General features: G+C 34.6%; 1 protein-coding gene across 1 annotated transcript in view; it reads right to left on the bottom strand.

Annotated features, from left to right (window-relative positions):
- Positions 1 to 344: 344 nt before the first annotated feature.
- The window catches only part of ANOS1 (anosmin 1), a 256,068-nt gene continuing 233,011 nt past the window's right edge, over positions 345 to 23,401 (bottom strand). Inside the window, exons 10-14 of the mRNA XM_036746532.1 lie at positions 10,292 to 10,386; positions 5,847 to 6,018; positions 4,935 to 5,155; positions 3,304 to 3,445; positions 345 to 2,819 (exon numbers count right to left, since the gene is read on the bottom strand). Coding sequence (XP_036602427.1) covers positions 2,761 to 2,819; positions 3,304 to 3,445; positions 4,935 to 5,155; positions 5,847 to 6,018; positions 10,292 to 10,386 — 689 coding nt within the window. The 3' untranslated portion in view covers positions 345 to 2,760. The remainder of the gene's footprint in view (positions 2,820 to 3,303; positions 3,446 to 4,934; positions 5,156 to 5,846; positions 6,019 to 10,291; positions 10,387 to 23,401) is intronic.

Below are 23,401 nucleotides of genomic sequence, written 5' to 3' on the forward strand. Positions count from 1 at the left end.
CCCACCACCCAAACTGGAATGATGTGTTATGGAGATTAAAAAAAGAAACAGATGTTGATATACGCAGTTCCTTATTACTATGGAATTGATGGAATTGACTTTGTGGATTTCAGCCTCTACCTATAACTTTAAACAATACTTTATATTTTGGCTAGCTCAAACTGAAGAAAAATAATTCAATTCTATATGCACATCCATTCTCATTCGTGTCTTTTGACCTCCTTATTTCAATCATTCATGAATAAAAAAGATTGTAAAGAGCGATTGCATTGATTTTATGAGAAAAAAAAGGAATAAGATAAACTTGAGCTTGACACAAAGTGTGTGTGTTTGTGTGTGTGTGTGTGTGCACTTGTGTTTTCTTTCCCCCTTTAAAATTTTTCGTATTGTTGATTCTAGTTGTTGGCATCAGTGCTGGAATTTAGCATAGTTTTTCCAAGGAGATCTCTGTACTATGTTTGCTTATGCCCCATGTGTTTTAACATGAGTTTCTAGTTTCCTTCAACAAAATGGTTTAAATCTTAGAATCTGGTTATTTCCCAAGGATATACATACATACATACATATATATGCATCTATACACACACACATATATATATATACATATACATATATACATATATGTGTATATGTGTGTGCCTATATCTAAATTAAGAGCTTCCTGAAAAACCAACAGAAATTTTCATTTGGATCTTGGATTTTAAGCTATGTGCATGATGTTACTGAGCTTATTCATTAGGATTTTTCAATTTCTTCATAATGAAAGAAAAATATTTTAAAAATCAATGTCTGGGTTTGATCATCTCGTAAAGAGTTTTTTACAAGTAATACTTAGATAAAACATCTGGGTAAATAGAAACAGAGAGATGGCTAGATAAATAATCTTACATTTGCGTGTGTGTGTGCATATGTGTGTATGCATGTGTGTGCATGCACGCGCATATGCCTGTGTGTGCACGCACATAAGTTCCATGAATTCTAAGTTCTATGTAAGTTCCCATAATTCATGGCACCCGTAAGAAAAGCATTAAATGATATTTGCTAACTTTGCATGTGGTAAGAATGAAAATGTACATCCTAAAATCTTAAAACATATTTTTCCCAGTAAACTTCAACATGAAAGCTGTGCATTAAAAAATAAATTTATGGTTATCTTATTAAACAACAGAAAACCTTGAGGGAAATTAATTATTAAGTTCCTCTCATTAATTCTCATTGTCTTTGGCAGGATTCCTGGAATTGTGTTTTTTCCAGATGGATGATCTGTTTTTAGGATTTCCCAGTAAAGAACTAAGTCCAATATGGTATGCATATGTGAGTGACTATGTGTACACATACATAGATACACACATACATATATACATACACACATATATACATATATGTATGTGTGTACATGTTTGCATTTGTGTATCTATTTGATATGTATCTCTTTAAAAAAATCCTGGAGTCTTATTTCTCTAATAATCATAGAAATCAGATATCCTGATAATGTCATTAATTAACCTTTTCCTGTTTGGGAATGGTTAGGGAAATTTTTAGTGATTCAAATGGGAAATTATTTATACAAGAGAAGAGAAAATAGTAGAGCACATAAGGGCGATTCAAATGCAGTATAAATATTTTCTCCTACTAATGAAAGCACCGTCCTTTGCTAAAAAATATCTATATAGGCTTCTTCATGAAACATAGGAAAAAGTCAGGACTGGAACTATCTTCATTTTAAGAATGAGGTAACATAAGTCTTCGATTATATGAACACTTTAGGAAAATGGATGCAAATAGCAGTTTTCCTCCTTAACTAAAGAATGAGTGAGAGAAGAAATAACATTGCACAATCTGGGAGTTTAAATTCCTAGACATAAAAAAAAAAAACCTTCGATTACTGGACTGGGAGACACTGAAATGATTGATTTCCTGAAAAAGGAATGGGAAACACTCTTGGGGCTAAATCAATCAATTTCTTGGATATTTTGGTTACTACTTAAATAAGTTGACATCACAATAATAGCCAAATCATAATTAACATAAATTTATCTGGGATGTTCAAGTAGGGCAGAATATAACTCTAAATATTAAGCATTTTTAGAAGGTCAGTGGGAATGGTTAGTATACTTCAACGGTGTGCAAATCCTCATCTCATGTACCTATTCACTGTAAGTACAGACAAATTATTCTCCAATGGTGTCTTTAACTGATAATATAGATGTGGCCTAACTATAGCACTTGTCATGTAATTTGGGGAAAATGGTTAAACATTGATTTTCCCCAACTAATATTTCTTAAATTGATACTACTCATGTATTTTCAGACTAAGATCTCTATAACTGCTCTTACTTTTTTAATGTGCTTGTTCCTTCCATATTCTCTTACGTCATCTACCCAAAGCTGTTCTAAACTGATCAAATGTAAAAATCACTTTTCTCCAAAGATCCTTTCCCAAGATCATCAAAGACACATGTGGCACCCTTTGTATTTAGTCTAAGTATAGAAAACAAAATCTTCATTACAATAGGCATATTCTTTATAATTTCCTAGGTGCTTTACATCTTCAGTTGGCAGAATATGGACACTGCTGTCATGATGCTTGTAGCATGCAGGATTGCAGGCATATGTATTGGGGAAAAGGTCTATGCAGAATTATCAATGAATTATATGTGATTGTAACTTCAACTAGGCAAGATAAGAATGGGAAAGTACCTATTGTCCTGCAAATATCTTGTAGTTCAATATTCTTTCACTTTTAAAAATCATTTCATTTCAGTATTTCTCTGAGGAAGGCTTGTAGTGATGTGGATGATGTTGCTTAAGATGAGGTCCTAAGAAATGAAAATAAGCATATAATAATTTTATATAAAATATCTGTTCATCAGATCGAATAGTTGTAATTTTTCCATAACAAACATTTGTTTCCTAGTGTTTCCCTGTCCCTCTCCTATTCCTATCTCTCCCTAATACATGCATACTATGAAAGCATAAGATAAAGTAGGGAGGAAGAGAGGAAGGAAGGAAGGAAGGAAAGGAGGGAGGGAGAGAGGGAGGGAGAGAGGGAAGATAAAGAGCCTATTTTGCTACATACACAATACCCCTGTAGAATTACAATGGATGAAAATAAGTCGAATCAGTATCAGTTCGTCAGTATAGGTATTCCACTCCTCTGGTGAGGAGAGTTTTAAGTGAGAAAAAGTCTGTTTTATATGAAACTTCCACAATTTATTTATATTAAAGAGGATTGTAATTAACACATCATGTGCTGTTCCTAGTCAGCTCAAAAGGATTTTTTTTTAAAGACTCCATACTCACTGTGAGGTGAAGATGGCAGCAGGTCAGGTGTCCTGAATGATTTTATTGTAGCTGGCCCTTCCCCTCCAGTAGTCAGCACTTGTACTTCCAATCTGTAGAGTGTAGATGGTCTCAAATTGGGTACAGTCAGCACATAATGATCCTAAAAAGTTAAATAAAATGAATAATTTGGATTTAGTACACAAAGGTTTCTCTGCAGATATTTTGTTCCTTATATGAGGCCATTTGCTTACATTAATATGTATTCACTTGAATTTTGAAACTGCACTTAAATTTGCAAGAAAAGAATGTTTCTGTTAATTTGCTTGGGTTCTCCACTATACAGTTTCTTAGCACCTAGCTAAATTCTTGGCAGCATCAGACTTTTGGCAAAGAGTAAATCTGCAAAGATGCCAATTCTCAGGGTTCACTTGTGGGATTTCAAATTTTTTGTTGGCCTTAGCACAAGACTTTCCTATGGTTTTAAATTTTCAACTGCACATCTTTTGATGTGAATTCATGATAATTCCAATTTTAGTTAAATAGTCAATAATTTTCTTTAAAGCACAATGTATGTTAGTGTCTATGACTTCCAATGCTTATTTCTTTACAAAGAGAAATTCTTCCAAAACTTGCCTAGATTCACTACAGACATGAATACCTTTGAAAACAGACTATATTCTAATGTCATGAAGTTTTCCTTTTAGGGCTTCCTTTTCTCTCTCTCTCTCTCTCTCTCTCTCTGTCTCTCTCTGTCTCTCTCTCTCTGTCTCTCTCTGTCTCTCTCTCTCTCTCTGTCTCTCTCTCTCTCTGTCTCTCTCTCTCTGTCTCTGTCTCTCTCTCTGTCTGTCTCTCTGTCTCTCTCTCTGTCTCTCTCTCTGTCTCTCTCTCTCTCTCTGTCTCTCTCTCCCTCTCTCTCCCTCTTCCTCTCCCTCTCCCCCTGCCACTCTGTCTTGGTGTGTCTGTCTGCTTAACTACCTGTCTTCCTTCCTGCCTCCCTCTCTCCTTCTTTCTCCTTTCTTCCTCTCCCCTCCCTCCCCTCCCCTTCCCTTTCCTTCCCACTAAATATTCTAAGTATATTTTGAAGAAGGTAAAAGCACACATCTTATTCCCTTCTCCACCCAATTCCCCAAAGAGTAGGTGGCTTAGAAGTGAGTCCAACTCTTTATATTGTCTAACTCTCGATTCAGTCATGTTTCGGGGAGAAAGTCAAGTAGTAATCACTTTTGAGTTAAATGTTATTTAGCACCGCATTTCAAAGGGTAATGCTTACTTACAGGAGAAGGCACAGAGATCAAATATAGACTTTGCACATAACATGGGCAAGATAACCGCAAAGCAAAGCTATCAAAGAAACGGTGATCTTCATTTCTTCTCTTATTTAGAATGAACAGAGCAGCCACAAATGCATTGCTTAACTGAAGGCAGTCTAGGGAACATCTGGGGCCATCAGCCTTCATCTGAATACTTTACTATTCTATTACCACAAGCTGAATTTGAAGGGTGTTAAAGCTTACAAACCACATTCAAAGACTGGGGGTGAGACAGAGAATTTCAAGGTACCACAGAGCACAGTAGTGTATCAGTTCGAATTCTGAATTCAACAATGGACATTAATGGCAGAAGCAGGTGCCTCTTTCTATAACACTTACTGATGGCAGTATCTGAGACTGGGAAATGATGCTGTTGGGTAAGCTGTTTTGTCTACTCTCTGTCGTGACTTCCGCCCAAGTGACTTGAAATCCTGTCATTGGCTGATAGAGATTGGCCTTGGACATCTTCCAGGAAAAGTGTCCTGTGATGTTGACTTCTTGAACAACAAAAGAGGCTGACAGGTTCTCAGGCTTGGCTAATACTTTGGAAAGAACTGGACCTGTAATGGCATTAAGAAGAGAATACGGTGTTATGACTATGTGAGTAGGAATGGAAGTTATGTCCTTTTATGAATTTGTGAGTTAGATCTAATTGCCTTCTTCTAGAATGTATAATCTAGGCTTTTAGAATCTAAAATTGGGACTCAGTCAAACTATGTCCGATGCATTAAATATGGCAAGTAGAAAAAAATCTAAGTAATTTTCTCAAAATGTCTTTTATTCTTGGCTTCTTTTTCCTTGGCAGTATTTAATGATGTCTCTTTGTATTAGCAAAATGCTATTTGAGAGCAAAAACATTCTTTTCTTTTTTTTTAGAAAAAATTTTTGCCCCTCTCCAAATCCAAGGAACCATCCCTTACAACAAATAATATTTATAAAAAACATGAGGAGGGGAAAAAAGCATCAAAGAAAAAAGTCTAATGTTATATGTAATGTCCCAAACTTTTGAACTCTCACTTTTACAAAGAAGTCAGGAGGAAAAAGGGCAGAAAGGATATTTGTTTTTCAAATACCTCACTAGCAAGACTTCATAACAGAACAACTCCAGTATGGACCATTAGGTGACTATAGGACATTATGAGAATGGCTACTTTAAACTTTCAGTCTGGTGAAACACATTCTGAAAATATGTTTCCAACATGTTTGACATCCTCCAAAGTATACTCGGTTCTCCATTAGATCTTGACTTACCTCCTTCCCCAGGACAGCTATTATGTTTGTGGTGTTTCCCTTTCAGAGCAGAGCAAGGTGGGGTGGTGAAGAAAATACTTTCTTCCTTCAAACGACCCTTGGGCCTTGCTGGCTGGACGGTCACTTTATATTTGCATGAAAAGGCCAGATCTTGAAGAATTATATAATTTTCCTAAAGCAATAAAAACCAAATATGCTGCAAATAAATTCATTAAGAATAAAACAAAATTGTCAGGAGATAAAATCAATTTACCCCTCCCTCCAAAAAAAAAAGGAATTTTCTTTCTATATGTTAAGCTGACTCAATGTGGCTTTTATAAAAACTACAAAGGGGATAGTGTCTGTTATGATTAATTACAATCATGAAACATTATCATTGCTCCAGGATATGTCCTTTAATATAAAACAATACCTTAGTCATTCTGCATCAAAGCGGCCAACTTCTAACACTCGGAGCAAACTCTTGAACTTGGTGGCAGTGGGGGTGGTAGTGCAAAGTTGTCAATGCTAATCTAATTTATTTTTACATTAAGAAAACTGATTTAAGCTGTTCTGAAAGATTGCCTTTAGCCACATGTAGCAGATTTTCTTAGAGCATATGTAAATCCCAAGAAGGCCTAATAACAATCATTGTTGCCTTTAGAGCTTCTAGCCATGCTATTATGTCAAACAATTTATCCCAGATTCAGACTAGTTTGCTAAGGGGTCACACATTTGGCTGCTGTGTGGATCTTTAAAATCATATCGACATGTGAAGGACCTGTCCCAGGTGTCCTTTTTAAGTCTCTAATAAGTATTGTTAGTGCAATGTAGTGTTTCTTTTATTCAGCATCTATTAAATCTCATTGGAATTGGCATGCAGCATAAAATATGTCAAAGGATTTCACTGCTAGAAAGATAGAGGTGCCTGCTGAATTTCAGAGAGGAATATGGCTACAGCTGGACAGTGAGACAGAAATGAAAGAAAAAAATCTAAGGTCAAAAAAGTGTGGCTGGAGCCCTGTGAGCTTACTTTCATTGGAGATGGGGATTAATGACGGGCAAGGGGAAGTGGCTGATTATAAAGAAGAAATTGCTTCCTAAATAAATTTCTGTGATCCTCCTTTATCTGAGAAAGGTTCAAGGCTTTGGGTACCTAATTCACATAGCAAGAAAAAGAGATAAGTAGAGAATGAACAAAAACAACCCAGATTTGTTTGTTAGTTTTTTATCTCTTGGAGTCAACTTTGTTTTAAGAAATATATCTCTAATTTTTATGGAAATCAATAAATTGTCTTCTGAAACAATTTTTTTTCAGGAACCTGAAGTTCAAATCCTACCTCAACCCCTTAACAGTTGTGTGACCCTGGGCAAGTCACATAACTTCTCTGTTTCAGTTTCTGCATCTGAAAAATGGGCATATTTATAGCCACCATCTTGGAGAGCTATTATAAGCATCCATGAGATAACATATGTAAAGTGCTTTACTACCCTTAAAATGCTATGTAAATACAAGCTACTATTATTGTCAGCACCGTTGTTTTTTGTAATCATTATTCTTTACAGATGATAATGTACTGTTATCTCATTGGCCCAAAGATGAAAGAAATCAGATTGAACCAGAAAGCAATCAGAGAAAAGCAAGCAACAGCAGCCACAACTAAAGGAAACTATAAACTAAAATACAGACTGCTAATAATGGACTTCTTTAGTTTCCTGAAATTCCCAAGCCCAGCACGATTGGGGAATTTATTATTAGAAAACTAGTGAGAATTTTGGGGGGGGTGAAATAAAGACTTTTTTAAGACTCTAATGAAAATGAAATTGTATAAGATTAAATAGCCTTTAATATAGCTACAAAAATACACATGACAAGGGTCTAGCTAGAGAAAGAGAAAACAAAAGAAAAATAACATTCAAGACTAAATTAACTTTAAGAGAGGTGATAAAAGGGAGGAATATGACTCTTCAGTTTCATAGGGAGAGATTTTGGTATTTTATCCATTGCTTAGCTGTACAATATTATATCTTAAGTATCCAACACTGCAGCTGTTATGGTCACCTTCCTTTACACTACCCTGATGCAGCTAGGTGGTACATGGATAGAGCTTTGAGCTGGAATCAGGAAGAGTTCAAATCCAGTCTCAGACACTAACTAGCAGCAAAAAACTTGGCAAGTTACAACTTCAACATACTTCAGTTTCCTCAACTGTAAAAAAGGGGGATAATAAGAGCATTTACTTAACAGGATAGTTGTGAGGATCAAAATATATAATATTTGAAAATCACTTAGCACACACAGTAGGTACTTAATAAAGGGGTCCTTCCTCCCTTTCTTCCAGAAGTTACTTGCACTCTTTTATTACCAAAGAATACAATGTGACATAAGACATGCTCAAGGGAATTTTTATTCTGACTCTGAGAAATTTGCTTCATATCCTCATGCCTCAATACACAAATAACTAGAATAGCTTTATCTCAGATTTCCTTTTTCCAAGGAATTCAAAGTTCTTTCAAAGACAAGCATCAGAATTCTGTCGGACAACATCTTTGACATGGGAGAAAGAAATATTAAATGACTTGATCAGAGCTATTTCAATCCAACCATAATTCAATTCAATTAAACAAATTCTAATTAAGCATCAACTATGTGTCAGGCACTTAGCCAAATGCTGGGGATACAAAGACTTTTTTTAGTCTTTGCCCTTAAAAAGCTTATATTGTATTCAACATAGTTATTTAATGCTTCATGTGTAATACACTGTGCTAGCTCTGGGTGATATGAAGATAACCTAAAACAGTCATAAGATCATAGACTAATAAATTTAGACCTGGGAGGGACCCTAATGGCCATATTCTAAAGCCATCAGTTTATAGACGAAGAAATTGGAGACAAGACACGTTATGTTGTATACCCAATATCATATGGGCAGTCAGTGGCAAAGTGAAGGATGGAACCCCAGGTCCCATTACTCTAAATATATAAAGTTATTTTTTTAAAAGCCTGTTGAATTGACCTGAATTTGAGGGAATTTGAGGACTGCCTCCCATTTCTTCCTATCCTACCTACTTATAAGAAATTGAAAATAATATTTTCTATATGAACTTATAACAATGGGGTATACAAAGTAATGGGCAATTGCCAGTTTTGATATTGTATGTTGTCAGATTGAGTTCCATTATAAATTTATTAATCTAGACTTACCAACAACGTAACTGAGTTTCTGTCTGCCTAACAACACTGAGTTTTATCCTCTTTTTGGTGTGGTGGCTACTAAAAAAAAACAGGAAGGGAATCTTGTGAGAAAGGAGCCTGGAGTACGGATTGTATCGGCTTTCTCAAAGCAAAAGGGAGCCACTGACAGTTTGTCAGCATGATGATTACACGGAAATTCAGTGAAAAAAGGTCAAATATTTAAGACCTTTAGAAAATCAGACAAAAATTCATATTTTTTCCTTGATCTAATTTTATATTAATTCAAGCTATAACAGCATTGATAATAGGATGTTTATGATGCTAGGTTCTATGCATCATAAAAATTGTCTTTGATATGCCTAATTTCCAAAAAGATCTATTCAATCTTTAAATGTCAAATATGCCTGAAAGACATAAGAAGATTAAGAAGATGTTTACATTTAAAAACAGAATCTTAAGAAGTGAAAGGGGCCACAAATGTCATAGAATCATGTGTTATTAGAGTGAGAGATAAAAGGAAATTTTAAAATGTTCTTTCTGTCTAATGTGGTATAGTAGAAAGAAGATGAACTCTTAAGGCAGAGTTCCAAGATTCAAATCCTACTTCTAATAACACTATAAGAATGAACTTGGGCAAATCATTTAATCCCACTGGGACTAGTTGGTCATCTATAAAATGAGAGTGTTGACCTAGATGGTCTTTGAAGTCACTCCAATTCCAGACCTCGGATCATGGCTGCCCAGTCAGATGTCTAATCTAACTTGAACCAAGACTTGAATTCAAGTCTTCTGAAAAGTATAGTACTCTTTCTATTTTAATCTAACTCATAAGACAACTAGATGGTCCAGTGGTAGAGTGCTAGATCTGGAAACAGGAAGACCTGAGTTCAAATCTAGCCTCAAACATTTATTATCTGTGTGACCCTGGGCAAATCACTTAACCTCTGCCTATTTCAGTTTCCTCACCTGTAAAATGGGGATGATAATAATAGCATCTGCCTCCCAAGGGTCATTGTGAAGATAAAATGAGATACTTGTAAAGCACTTGGAACAATGCTTGGAATGTAAGACCTACTTAGGAAATTCTTGTTCCTTTCCCTTCTCCTTCACTTTCCCCATTATAATTGCAGTTACATTTCAGGAGCAACTTCTGGGAACAAGTGGTACCCATCTTCTATTTCAAGAACTTTAGAGATGAGAAGTTTACTAACTCCTGAGTCACCCACTCCAACTTTTGGAAAACTATAATTTTTAGGAAATTTCAACTTACATGGGCCAGACCAGTTGCTTTCTCAGGTCCACTTGTTTCATTATGCGCACATGATTCTGCAAACCACTGTACATGATATCGATTCACACTGGCATCTAAAAATGCATTTTTTAAAAAGTAAAATATTTTAGATGTATATATGTCCACAGCCCTTAAAGCTTGAAAAAAAAATTTTTTAAAGGAGAATACAAATGTTTTAGTGATCAACAAACTATACATAAAAGATAGCTGCAAAGCTGATAAGTTCAATTAGGAAAGTCTATAGATATAAACAATGCTAAATCTGTGGAAACTCAAGTATTAAGTAGGAAGTGACACTTAGTCAAAGAGGGACACAGCAATCCTTAGACTTCAATGAGAGTAACAGTAATTAAGTTTTACATTTTTTAATTTTTTTTTTATTTTAAACCAACATAATCCTCCAAAAACACATTTCAATACACAAAGAACTAGAAAAAAGTTTGGCTAAAATACTGTGAAATCCTCATATGTAGTTTCTTTGTTTTTAAATATGTCAAATTTAAAAAGTAGTAACATAATTGCTCTATTTTGTTTCACCCTACTTTTTTTCTTCTGTACCTTTAAACAAGGCTTTATTGAAAAGATTATTTACTATGATGAGTTTTGATTTACCACAGCAATACAAGATTGGTTCAATCAATGAATATGCATTTATTAAGGATCTACTATGTGCCAGGTACTGTGCTAAGGACTGGTGTTAAAAAAAGGCGAAAGACAATACCTGCCCTAAGGCATTTATAGTCTAATGGATTCAACATTAGGCAAATAAATATAACAGAACACATTTATCCCAATTAAAATCACATGACTATGTCAATAGATGAAAAAAAAACTTTTGACATAATACTATATGCATTTATGCTAAAATAAAGAAACTCAAAAAAACTAGGAAGTCTGTTAAATAAATGAATAATTCTTTAATACCATAAGCAGTGGCTACTGAAAAAGTTACTGTGTTAAGCAAATCTATCTCATCTCACGTCTTCCTAGAGTAGAAGAAGCCTTTTCAGATCCCTTTTCTCCATAACAGCTACAATGTATGTTAAAAAAGTACTGAATCCTTAAAAGATAAATATGTGCTATTCAAAATTTTATTAACCCCCTATAAAGTCCCAGGTAATGTGTTCAGTTCTGGGAATAAAAGTCAAAAATTAGATGGTCCCTGCCAGCAAGAAACTTACATGCTTATGTTCACCTGAAGGAAGGGGTACTGCTAAATAAATACAAGATAATTTGAGGAAAAAGGTAGGACTAATAGCTAGACAGAACAATTAATTAACAAATTTTAAATAACCACTAGGCATTTTGCTAGACACTGGAGATACAAACGGATATAAAAATTTAAAAAAATAAGTATCAGGTCTCATAAGAATCTTTTAAAAGTTCCTCTAATTTAGCCCTACCTATCATAAGAGAAATAGTAAGATGACTGGGAAAACGTTTCCAGGCTTTAAACTTAAGAATCAGTCATTCCATCATTTTGTTTGTAGGTGAATACATGATAATGTTCAACAAGAATGATACCAGCCAATCCCCCTGCACTGGAGATATGCTTATTATGTATACATATCAATTTTCCCTACATAAATTTGTTTATACTGATAGGAACAGACCAGCAATTGGAACACTTTGCTATTTGAAAATTTTCTTTCCAGCCATAAGATCTTTCCTTTTTCTTTACTTTCTTTGAACACTAAAGAAAAAGAATGCAGACAAGAAACTCATGATGCTCTTCTGTTAGTTTCTTGGGGTTATTAGTCATGCGACTATGTATGAGGAATGTGAAATTACACATCTCTTATTGGTAATATACATATTACACTGACTGGATGCCAAATGTTTGATTGTGAGTTTAAGTGGGAGAAATTCTTTGATGGCTTTAGGGCTGTTCTAGTAAAGACTTGCTCAAAGCAGTCTGGAAACAGAAGAGAAGGATCATAAATTGTACAAAATAAACAAAGTCTATAGCCAGCGTCAATGGTGTTTAGTTGAAAGAGGAATAGCTTACTGGGAGTTTTGTGAAATAGCAGGCACAGAAGTTGTTAGTAAAGTATTTTCTGCAATGTACTTAAATGTTTTGAAAATGAACGTGATCATTTGGGGCATAATCTCTTAGTCTCCATTATTTGAATATACTAGGGTGATGAGGGAGGTATTCGTGTTTCTTAAATATTCGGTGACATACGCAGGTTGCTTAACCTATTTGATCCTAAACTTCCTCACTTGAAAACAAAAACACAACAAGCAGTTATAAGTTAGTGATATTGAAGCTTTATTAACTCATGAACCTGTGATCCCATAATAATGGAATGCATTTAGTAAGTCAAAAAGCATTATTTATTGTGTACCCACTCAGTTCTTTACTCTTGCACTTTGTCTTCACAGATAAAGCTGAAGATGGGTTTTTATCAGGCAATTACCCAGAAGAATCTCTTTTACTAAGGATGTTTAATAAAATAGATATTTATTTGTTTAGAATTATTTAAGGGAGAGGAGTTCTTAAAGCAAACAGATGGATCAGGATGAAAGTGCCTTAGATGGTCTCTGCTTCAATTATTCTGTGCTTCCATGATTAATCTGATAGGGAAGGAACTAAGTACCACTCAACAATGGTCTCATAACCATTCCTCAGCTTGTTCATGTTTAACACATCTGAAACCATGATAATTATTGTTAATTATAATAATAATAATAATAGCTACCATTTACATGTCACCTTAAGGTTTCCAAATAGCTTTACGAGTATTATCTCATCTCTATAACAATAGGTACTATTATTGTCTTACTTTCAGAGAAAAGGAAACTGAGGGAAATAGTTTAACTGACTTGCTGTAGGTCACACAGCTAGTTTTTGAGGCCAAATTTGAACTCAGGATCTTCTTGACTACAGCCCAGTGGTATATCCATTTCTCTACCTCACTGCCTCAAGACAATGATTAAAAATTACAACATTCTAAGTTTAGAATGGGAACAACTATTTAATTTGAGATACAGAATAAAATGCAATTTCATGACTCTATAAATATTATCATTTAACATCACTTCAATCTATTACTATTCTCTGCTCTTTTTGTCTCCTGAAAATATTCAAGCAAGAAATATACCACCTACTCAGCAGACACCTAGAAGCCCAACACTGCCACAAGTCACCATTTTTATTCGTTGATGAATGATATTGCATGTTTTATTTCCATCGATTCCCAAGTACTCCAAAACATCAAAGCAGCTGTGATTTCCCTGATAGGGATTCAGGCTCAATTTGTGATCGAAATATTCCTTTTCATTATTTGATGCTTAAACATACCTTTTCATGAACCCACTATAAATAATCTACCAAAGCTTTCCTCTGTTTTTAACATGGAGTAGATACCAGCACAACATTCTTACTGGTATCCCTTACTCTCTCTATATGCTTGATCTTTTTCTAGTCACATCTGTTGTAGATGATATGTTTCATTTCATTTCTTATGTAAATGTATTAACATTAATTATTTTCCATACCATACTTATATCTACAATAAGTTATTCCATTCTGGTTTAGGGACTCTATGATTTTGATTGTTTTTCTAAGATAATTGTTATTATATCATGTGCAATAAAGCAGTATTGGCTAGACTTTCCTAAGAAATCATCATAGAATAAATGTCTACTTTTACTGATTTCCCATTTTTCAACATTAACAGTTTGTTAAAGCAGGTTTGCATTAGAGATGTTGTAATTTTTTCATTTTATCTTTAGCCTTTGACTTTGTTGCTCAAACAACTCCCAGATCTGACTGCAAACAGATGGCTAATTTTGAAATGACTCATCTTCCTGGCTAGTCACTGAATTTCTTTAAAAAGTGACAATTCATGTTTGGGGATGTTGTTCAGTGCTTGCCATTACAATGCCTACTGACATTCTTTTTTATGCATAAAGAGATTGTGATGGGCATGAGGATTCAAGGCATCAAAAAAGTCTTTTTTACATTTTGTGATCCTGAACAAATTTAACATTTTTTCCCATATATATATTGAAATCACTGGGCACTCAAGCAAGGCACATGATGACTTTGTATACAGAATCTTGTCAATATGTTCACAGAATTGCTTTACTTCATTCTTTGCAATTGATTTTTATATACATTATATATTTTGAGCAATGAAAGATGGGGACCATAAATTGCACACACAGATGTTTCAGAGCACATGAGGAAACCAACTTTTTTTTGTTTGGATCTTCAAGGAAAACCTATAAGTTCTGCTTCCATTTAAAGAATTGTAATTTCTTTTTGTCATCTTGTTTTATTTACAGTGAGGATATCAATAGAAATATGTCTTTATCCACTCAGTCGTTACTTAAAGGCCTCACATTTAGAGGACCATCAGATGATGTGTGTAGATGGCTTAAAAACTGTGGTAATTCTTAGCAAAAGTCTGTCAGGACTTAGGCTCTGCTAGATTAGCTTTAAGAATCCTATGTCACACCCATGTTGAAAGGAAGCATTAGAGCAGGACTTCTGTGAATTACTGACTGCATATTAAAGAAAAATTTGTCATGATTGAATTTAAGCCATATTCACACAATATTGGCAGCTCATAGGTAAGCTACTATCAGCTCAATTTTTGTTTCATTACTCATTCACTAAAATTTTCCACAAAATGCAAATCAACAAAACTCACAGTTAGAATCTTTTCATGCTTTTCTCCAGTGTATACATCAATTAACCCAGCTTTGCCTCAAGATATACTACTAATTATAGTGTATGTGAATTTTCCAGAGAAGCTATACTGTTTGTCCATATTTCTCATTGTCCATTCTCTAATCACTCACTTTTATTGAACCAGCATTGTTAAAATCAGTCATTGCTCAGACATTTAATAAGCATTATGTGCAGTGTACTGTGGTGATACAATTGGAATACCTCATTTATAGATTTATAACCTCATTGATGTGGAGACTCTCTCCAACAATGCAGTTCACAATTTACCACCATCTTCTCATCCTATGCCATTTTGAGGCCATGTACCCAACTAAATAGTTCCCCAACATAGTGGAGTCCTTCCTTTAATTTTGACATAATATAGACATCAATGAAACATACAGACTATTAATCAGTCCTCATTCTTGCCACGTGGCAGATCTTGCTCCTTTCTCCCTCTCTGATGACACCTTTTATATGATTTCTGCTGTGAAACTTTTTATCAGTAACACTTTACAATATATACACACAGGAGGATCTCTATTGTGTTTTGCATAACTCATATTTTAATCATCTTAAATTAAAAAAAAAAACTCTGGGGCAGCTAGGTGGCACAGTGAGCACAGTACTGGCCCTGGAGTCAGGAGGACCTGAGTTCGAATTTGACCTCAGACACTTGACACGATTACTAGTTGTGTGACCCTGGGCAAGTTGCTTAACCTCAATTGCCTGCCTTCTCCCCTCCCCAAAAAAAACAAACAAAAAAAGTCTTTCTATCTTAACCAGACTGGAATTACAGTGGCTACTACTGAGTTCTGTCCTACTCTGACCAGCAGAGGAGCTTTGACCTACTCTGTCTCTGATCTGAATTGTTCCATGCTTCCTTAACCAATCTGATAGTTCCCAGGCTCTCACCATACCTACCAATGTAGACACATGGCCAGCTTAGTCCATTATAACTCAGAATTCCTAAGTTTAAGAGATCTACCAACCTCAGACTCCTGAGTGGCAGGATTTATCACTATGCAACCACCACACTTGAGCAAAGTTTTAATTCTCCAGAATGGCTCCTAGAATTACAGGAAGAAAATGGATGGTTGTATGCATGTATTTAACAGGATTTTGTTTTAGGTAGAAGCTAGAGGTCATTAAAAATACTGAAGTTTCTTATAGACAATCTAGTCCAATTACCTTGTCACATTCAATTCATCCCGAATCACTGTTCATCTGTTTACTTGTATTAAAATGAAGAGACTATTTCTAGGAATTGTGTATCTAACTAAATAGCATACCCTAAACGATAGGCATTCTTCATCCACTTAATTTTTCACATGTGGATAATTAGGTTGAACTCTGGGGTCATCGTTTTTCTTACTTAAGAGTTTATACAATCAGTAGAATTTTATCTGCAAAAAGGGCACCCAAAGAGCCTCACAATTTCTGAGGTATCCCTCTTTCATTTGGACTCAGATATTCCCCCATGACAGTTTCAAGCACCTTCTGCAAATTTATGTCTCCATGCTTTATGTCTCACTTTGTATTAATAAACAGAGGGTCATTAAACACAGAAACCTCAGTTGTTAAATCTTTAAACTCACTTTATATTATTGTGGAATGTGCGTGTGAGAGAACTGATTGAAGGAGAACCTTTAAAGCAATATTTTACTTTGATAGCCGCTAGGTAATACAAACAACAGAGTGTTGGACTCGGAGTTAGGAAGCCCTGAGTTAAAATTCTTCTTTAGACACTTACTAGTTATGTGACCCTGGGCAAGACTCAGTCTCTCTCAATTTCAGGGTCCTCATCTGAAAAACAGGTATAAATAAAAGAACCTACTCCATAGGGTTGTGAGAATCAATTGAAATAATACATATAAAATATTTTGTATATCTGAAAGCACCATATAAATGTTGGAAATTCTTATTAACTTATCAAATTCTATACTTTTCTACAGTTAACAAATATAAGAACAGTGAGGTTTTAGATTCTCTACAACTTTAATACAATTATATGTTGGCATAGATTATCATTTGTCGAAGCATGTCTGTTCCTCTTAAAATCTTCATCAAGATACACTAAATAGATTATTCAAAAATGTAGATTATTTTCATAAAGATTTTATATGGATTGGAGGTCACTGTTACTTTCTCTGCTGCTTTTTTTTGAAACAACAAGGTTTGTGATTTTTCCCCAAGAATTTCCCTAAAGATGTTCTCTCTTCTTCTATATACCTTGAATATTGACCCCTAACCACCTTCAAACTTGTGTTGCTTCCAGAATGAACCTTCACTGTATAAAGCTTATTCTAGTTATACTTGCCCTGTCATGTAACATACATAGGATTGTGAGTTCAAATGAGTAAATACTATCATTGATGGAGAGAAGAGTTCACAATACATTTTTAAAACTTTTTTCCCTTTTTTCTTCCTAAATGATTAGGATGATCCGAATTAGTTGGGTCTCTTACAGCTATCTACCTATTTATTTATTTACCTACCTATCTTGCTATTTATCCACGTATTGTTTCATCTATTGTTTCTCACTGTTTTACTAAGTGATAATTCCTATAATCTCACAAAATACTCCTTAGTAAGATTTTGTGATGGCTTCTACACTTAAAACCATTAGGTCCTTTGCCTGCTATAACTCTCTATTTGACATAGATGTCAAATGTATACTGTGTAAGGCAGTTACAGGGCTATTTTGTTCCCCCTACTGAGGAAACTGATTTTTATTAGCTAATCTTTCTAAGAAAATGAATATATGTGTATTGATATTTGTTCTTTTATCCATTTTCTAATTTTCAATTCCTGAGGCATAAAAAAGTAAAGGATAAAGTCTAGGCTTTGAGTGGGACTGGGAAAGAGTTGAGACTGCACTAATTTAATAATATTGCATTATCATGCAGATAATAATATCAATTTAATTTAAATTTACTCTGTTTTTATTTATGGCTTATACATTAAATGTCCCAGTGAATTCCTTTTGGGACAATGGAAAGCAAGACATGCCTCCACAAAAATGGTTGCCATTTTGAGTTTACAACTGGAGTCCCTTGGTTATTGGAGGAAATAGGTTCAAAGCAGTTTTATGCATAAATCTCAGAACTCATTTCCATGTATATACTTCAGACCATAACTGATATGTAGATAAAGCACAATGTAACATGCATTATTGCGTAGTCACCAAAAAACTCTGCATGTTGTGTGAGAAAAACTAAAAACTTGATGTTCCAGCAATGGAAATGTACTATACGTTGCTGTAAATCTGGTTTGCATGTAAACCATGGTATGTTAGATTCTTCTAGATATAAGAACTCAAAGCGTGAATAAGCTACTGCTTCCAGCAAGTAATCCACAGATAAAAGGTAGGACCATGATAAAGAGTATGCTTTTGTATATCTTAAGTGCCGCAATGCTTATCCCAACTTGTGTAACACATGTGCAATAAGTTTCCTAGATGTTCTCAATACAGGCCGAAAAACAGCAAGTTGAAAATGCATTTTACTGAATTTGGAAGAAAGAGAGAGTCCAATAAGCATACAAAAAATACCAATTTCCTGAGATGCACACCTTTAGAATTCCTCAGAACATTTTAAAGGACAAGTTTTCATTATTTGCAAAAGTACTTGATGAACAAAATGCTCATTCTAAAGTAGATAGTAATGAGCCTGTTTTCCAATTAAAGAAATCATGAAGAAAGTAACTTTAATGAAATTTCAAACATATTTAGCTGTAATTGATTTCAGTGTGGAAGGAGCCCACCTGGGGAAAAAAATACAACACATACCAAACTGGGTAAAGAATACTAATATACACAAATCCCAAAACTACTTAAATGTAATAAATCACACAATGGAAGAACATTTGGTAAAAGTAAAATGAAATGACAGCCCCACCAAGAAAATGAAGACTGACAAAACTGACTTGAGGAAGAAGATGGTTTACATTATTAATTTGTATATGAAGCAGATGACTTTAAAATGAAAAAAAAATCCCCTCAAAGACCTTAAACTAGACCAAATTAAATTACTCACATTCAATGTGTATGTTACCAACTATCTATCATGAAAGAGATGACTTTAAAAGAGTTCGTTCAATTAAAACAAAAAATGTAATATATTTGTGTACATATTTATGCAAAAATTTACACATACATTAGAACATTCACAAATTAGCCAAAATTGATAGGTTTCCTTCAAAAAGTAAAGTTGAATGTCATAAGGTGATTTAATCTAATAATATTTGAAATTTTTAATACAAATTTGCATTTATTTTGGTTTGATACTATAAATGCACATAGTATAAAATATCCTTAAGCTGAAACATTAAAAATAAAACATAAAATATTGACATGCCATGGTTTACAAGCAAATCAAATTTATAGCAATGTATAGTACATTAAAAATATCATCTAAGGACTTTTGGACCATCTATGATAACAATACCATTTAAATTAAATAAAATTATTGGAATCATTGGGTAGTGTCGAAGAGAGTGTTAGAACTCACTTTTATTGCTGTGTAAAATCATAGGATTAAAGGGAGATTGTGGGATCATTTAGTCTCACCCCATGACTTCAAGCAGTCTTTATATCTAAGTTACGTTCCTCAGATAAATTTTAAAATAAGTCAAATAAATTAAATTTTATTCCATCTCTAAATAATTCATTCTAGTTTTCACTATCATCCTTCCCATAAGGAAAACTCTTCTCTTTATTTCTCTCACATATCCCTTAGGATGTACTTGACTGAGGACTCTTTATTATATCAGGCTACAGATGTTCTAGGGGCATGCTCCTGCTGTTATCTGATGCCCTTTAGGCATAATACAACTTTTGTTTTCAATTTTACTGTAGGTAATAAAGATATGAAAAAAAAGTTTCTTCATTTACATATTGACATAAATGCCCACTTATTCAGCCTCACTATTCTAATGATCCTTAAAAAAGAGACCACTCAGATCACTGTTAGCTTCCTTTAATATACCATCATTTAGCTAGTTTTGTGGGTCCCCACAAAGTAACATCTGCTCTACCCTTTCATCTTCCAAAGGAATCACAGATATATAAAACTTCACAAGAGGTAAAGCCCCAGAGTGAGAGTGTTGTAATCTTAGAATAATCATGATGATATTTTTGGTGAAAACACAATAGCCCATCATGTGACAAGAAAATGAATAACCAGCTTGTCAAACACATATTCAAATAAACAGAGGCCTAAAGAAGAACTAGTACATTCTGTTATTTTCTAATTACACACAAACAATGGTATGAATTTTATCCAGATGGCTACATATCATTCTGTTTAAAAACTGGAACTTTTTAATATAATGCTATAAGGAAAATATTGGCTGTTTTCTGAAGATTTTATAAGGGATGGAAGAAAACGTAGCAGAATACACTTTGTATAACCGGTCACAACACGAGTCAAAGCCTAACATATTGTCCTCCTTGCTTTGACAACTTTAACTGAAATAGTTAACACTTCATTTTGGTTCAGTTAAAATACTCAGAGGTGGAGTACTTGGTACATCAAGTCATTTTATTTCATCAGTGATTTAGCACTAGACTGGGGCTTAAGATGTAAAAAGATAGTTTTGGAAGAAAAAGTCAGAGATAAGTAGATTCAAAAGGTTCTAAGAATATGACAAACAAACAAACCAAAAACCATAGCCAAAAACTTTATTGTAGTTGGGGGAAAGAGTTGAATGGATTACTAGAAAGTGCTTAATATTTCTTTGGCCACTTCAATCATTTACCCATTCATTCACCATAAAAGTATTGAATTCCTTCTGTTTGTAGAGTACCACGTTAGAAACTACAAGAGACATAAGATTTAGATAAGATACTATCTCTGAATTTGTGGTTTGGTGGGGCGGATAAGGCATCAATATATCAATATAAGAATAATATCCATTATAATGCCTATAACAAATTCACTAGCTACAAATTAAAAGGCTATGTAAGTTTCAAGGGAGGTCATTATTTACTGTAGCATATCAAGGAAATTTTTGTGGAGAAGTTTACGTGTAAGTTGTATTTTGAAAAATGGATAGGAATTCAGTGGGTAAAAAAAAAAGAAAGGAAGAACATTCCAAGCACAAGAAACAGATGAACAAAGACTGGGAAGTAGGGAAACATAGACATGTTCATGGAGGAAAGGAGTATTGGATATTAACTAGAAAATATAGCATAAAGCAATGTAATAGAAAGCAAAATTGGAAAGGTAGCTTAGTGCATGATGGTGGAAGCCCTTGAATGTTAAGCAAAGGAGTTTATACTTTACTAAGTAAACAGTAAGGAGCCATTGAAGAAAATTATAAATAAATTTAGAGAAATAATTTGGGGACTATAATCTATTTTTTTAAAAAAATCACAACATGCTGATTTCAATTTTCTATACATCATGTCTTTGGATTCACTAATGATAGTAAAAATTCAATTACAAACTCGATAAGTGGTCAAATAATATAAACAATTGGTTGTCAAAAGAATAATTATTAATAATCACATAAAAGAATATTCCAGGTTTGGAGCCAAGATGTTGGAGTAAAGACAGGGACTAGCTTAGCTCTCCCCCAAACCTCTCCAAATACCTGTAAAAATGACTCTAAACAAATTCTAGAGCAGCAGAATCCACAAAAAGACAGAATGAAACAAATTTCCAGCCCAAGACAATGTGGAAGGTGAACAGGAAAGGTCTGTTGTACCAATCGGGGAGAGGAGCACAGTCCAACAAAAGCCATGCCAGCACAGACTGGGCCCCAGTGAATCTGGAGCAGGCCTCAGGGGACTGAATTACTGGAAGTTGTGGCAGTTTCCAGACTTCTCAACTCAGAAATGCCAAAGAGAACTTAGAAGGTCAGTAAGAAAGGTCTGTCCAATCTGAGTGAGAGAGGAATGCAGTCCAGCCCCAGCCCCAGAACAACCCAAGGGCAACAGCAACAGAGGGTAGTGGCTTGTTTCAGGAATGTTCAGCCCACAGACAGTAAAGGGACTGAATAACTGACTAGAAGGAAACTATAGAGGTCTCTTTGCTGGCTCTGAGACAGGATTCTGTTGCTTTGCCCATACTTGGATCTAGGTGGCAGTCCTGGGTCATAGTCCTGAGGTTACAGGGAGCACTGGCATAGCAGAGCTTGTGATAGCAGTGGAGAGGGAATCCTCCTCACAGTTCCAAGGCAGAAAAGAGTGCTTGTGGTCACTCACAGACCAGAGCAAAGGCCAGAAGAGGAATAAATACCTCTCCTTAGATCATGCTACCTTAGAAGAACTGAAAACTTGCAGGTCCCTAGAGGTATCTCTGTAAACAGCTGCACAAAACCCCTGAAGCTCAGGGCAGTATGCCCTCTACACCGAAAGCAGAGTCCTACTTTCACAAAGAGTTACAGAGTCAAATAATTGGCTGGGGAAATGAACCAATATTGGAAAAAACACTCAGACTATAAAAACGTGCTTCGGTAACAAGGAAGATCTAAACACACACTCAGAAAAAGACAACAAAGTCAAAGCTCCTACATCCAAAGCCTCCAAGAAAACTGTGAATTATTCTCAGGCCATGGAAGAGCTCTAAAAGTTTTTTGGAAAATCAAGAGAAGTAGAGGCAAAACTGGGAAGAAAAACGAGAGTGGTGCAAGAAAATCATGAAAAACAAGTCAACAGCTTGTTAAAGGAGACCTAAAAATGTGAAGAAAATAACACATTTAAAAATAGACTAGACCAAATGGCAAAAGAGATCAAAAAAGTCGATGAGGAGAAGAATGCCTTAAAAAGCACAATTGGCCAAATGGAAAAGGAGGTCCAAAAGCTCACTGAAGAAAATAATTCCTTAAAAATTAGAATGAAGCAAGTGGAAGCTAATGATTCTGTGAGAAATTATAAAACAAAGTCAAAAGAATGAAAAAATAGAAGACAATGTGTAATATCTCATTGGAAAAACCACTGACCTGAAAAATAGGTCCAGGAGAGATAATTTAAAAATTATTGGACTACCTGAGAACCATGATCAAAAAAGAGCCTAGACATCATCTTTCATGAAGTTATCAAGGAAAACTGCCCTGATATTCTTTTTTTTTGGATTTTTTTCTATTTTATTTCATGTATTTGGTTGTGCTCAATATATTATTGTTTTTTTAATTAAGATTATTAATTTATTTTTAGTTTACCACACACGGTTCTACATAGCTTTGAGTTCCAGATATTCTCACCTCCCTCCCCCCTCCCTCCCCAAGACGGCATGGAGTCTCATATAACTATCATGTATAACTTCGCATTGAATTAATTTATGCACTAGTCAAGTTGTGGAGAAGAATTATGACCAATGGAATGAATCATTGGAAAGAAAAAACAGAACCAAAAAAAAAAAACAACCCAAAAACAAAAACAAAAGAGAAGCAAAAAAAGGCAA

The sequence above is a fragment of the Trichosurus vulpecula genome, chromosome 2, assembly GCF_011100635.1.
Source record: "Trichosurus vulpecula isolate mTriVul1 chromosome 2, mTriVul1.pri, whole genome shotgun sequence".
NCBI lineage: Eukaryota > Metazoa > Chordata > Mammalia > Diprotodontia > Phalangeridae > Trichosurus > Trichosurus vulpecula.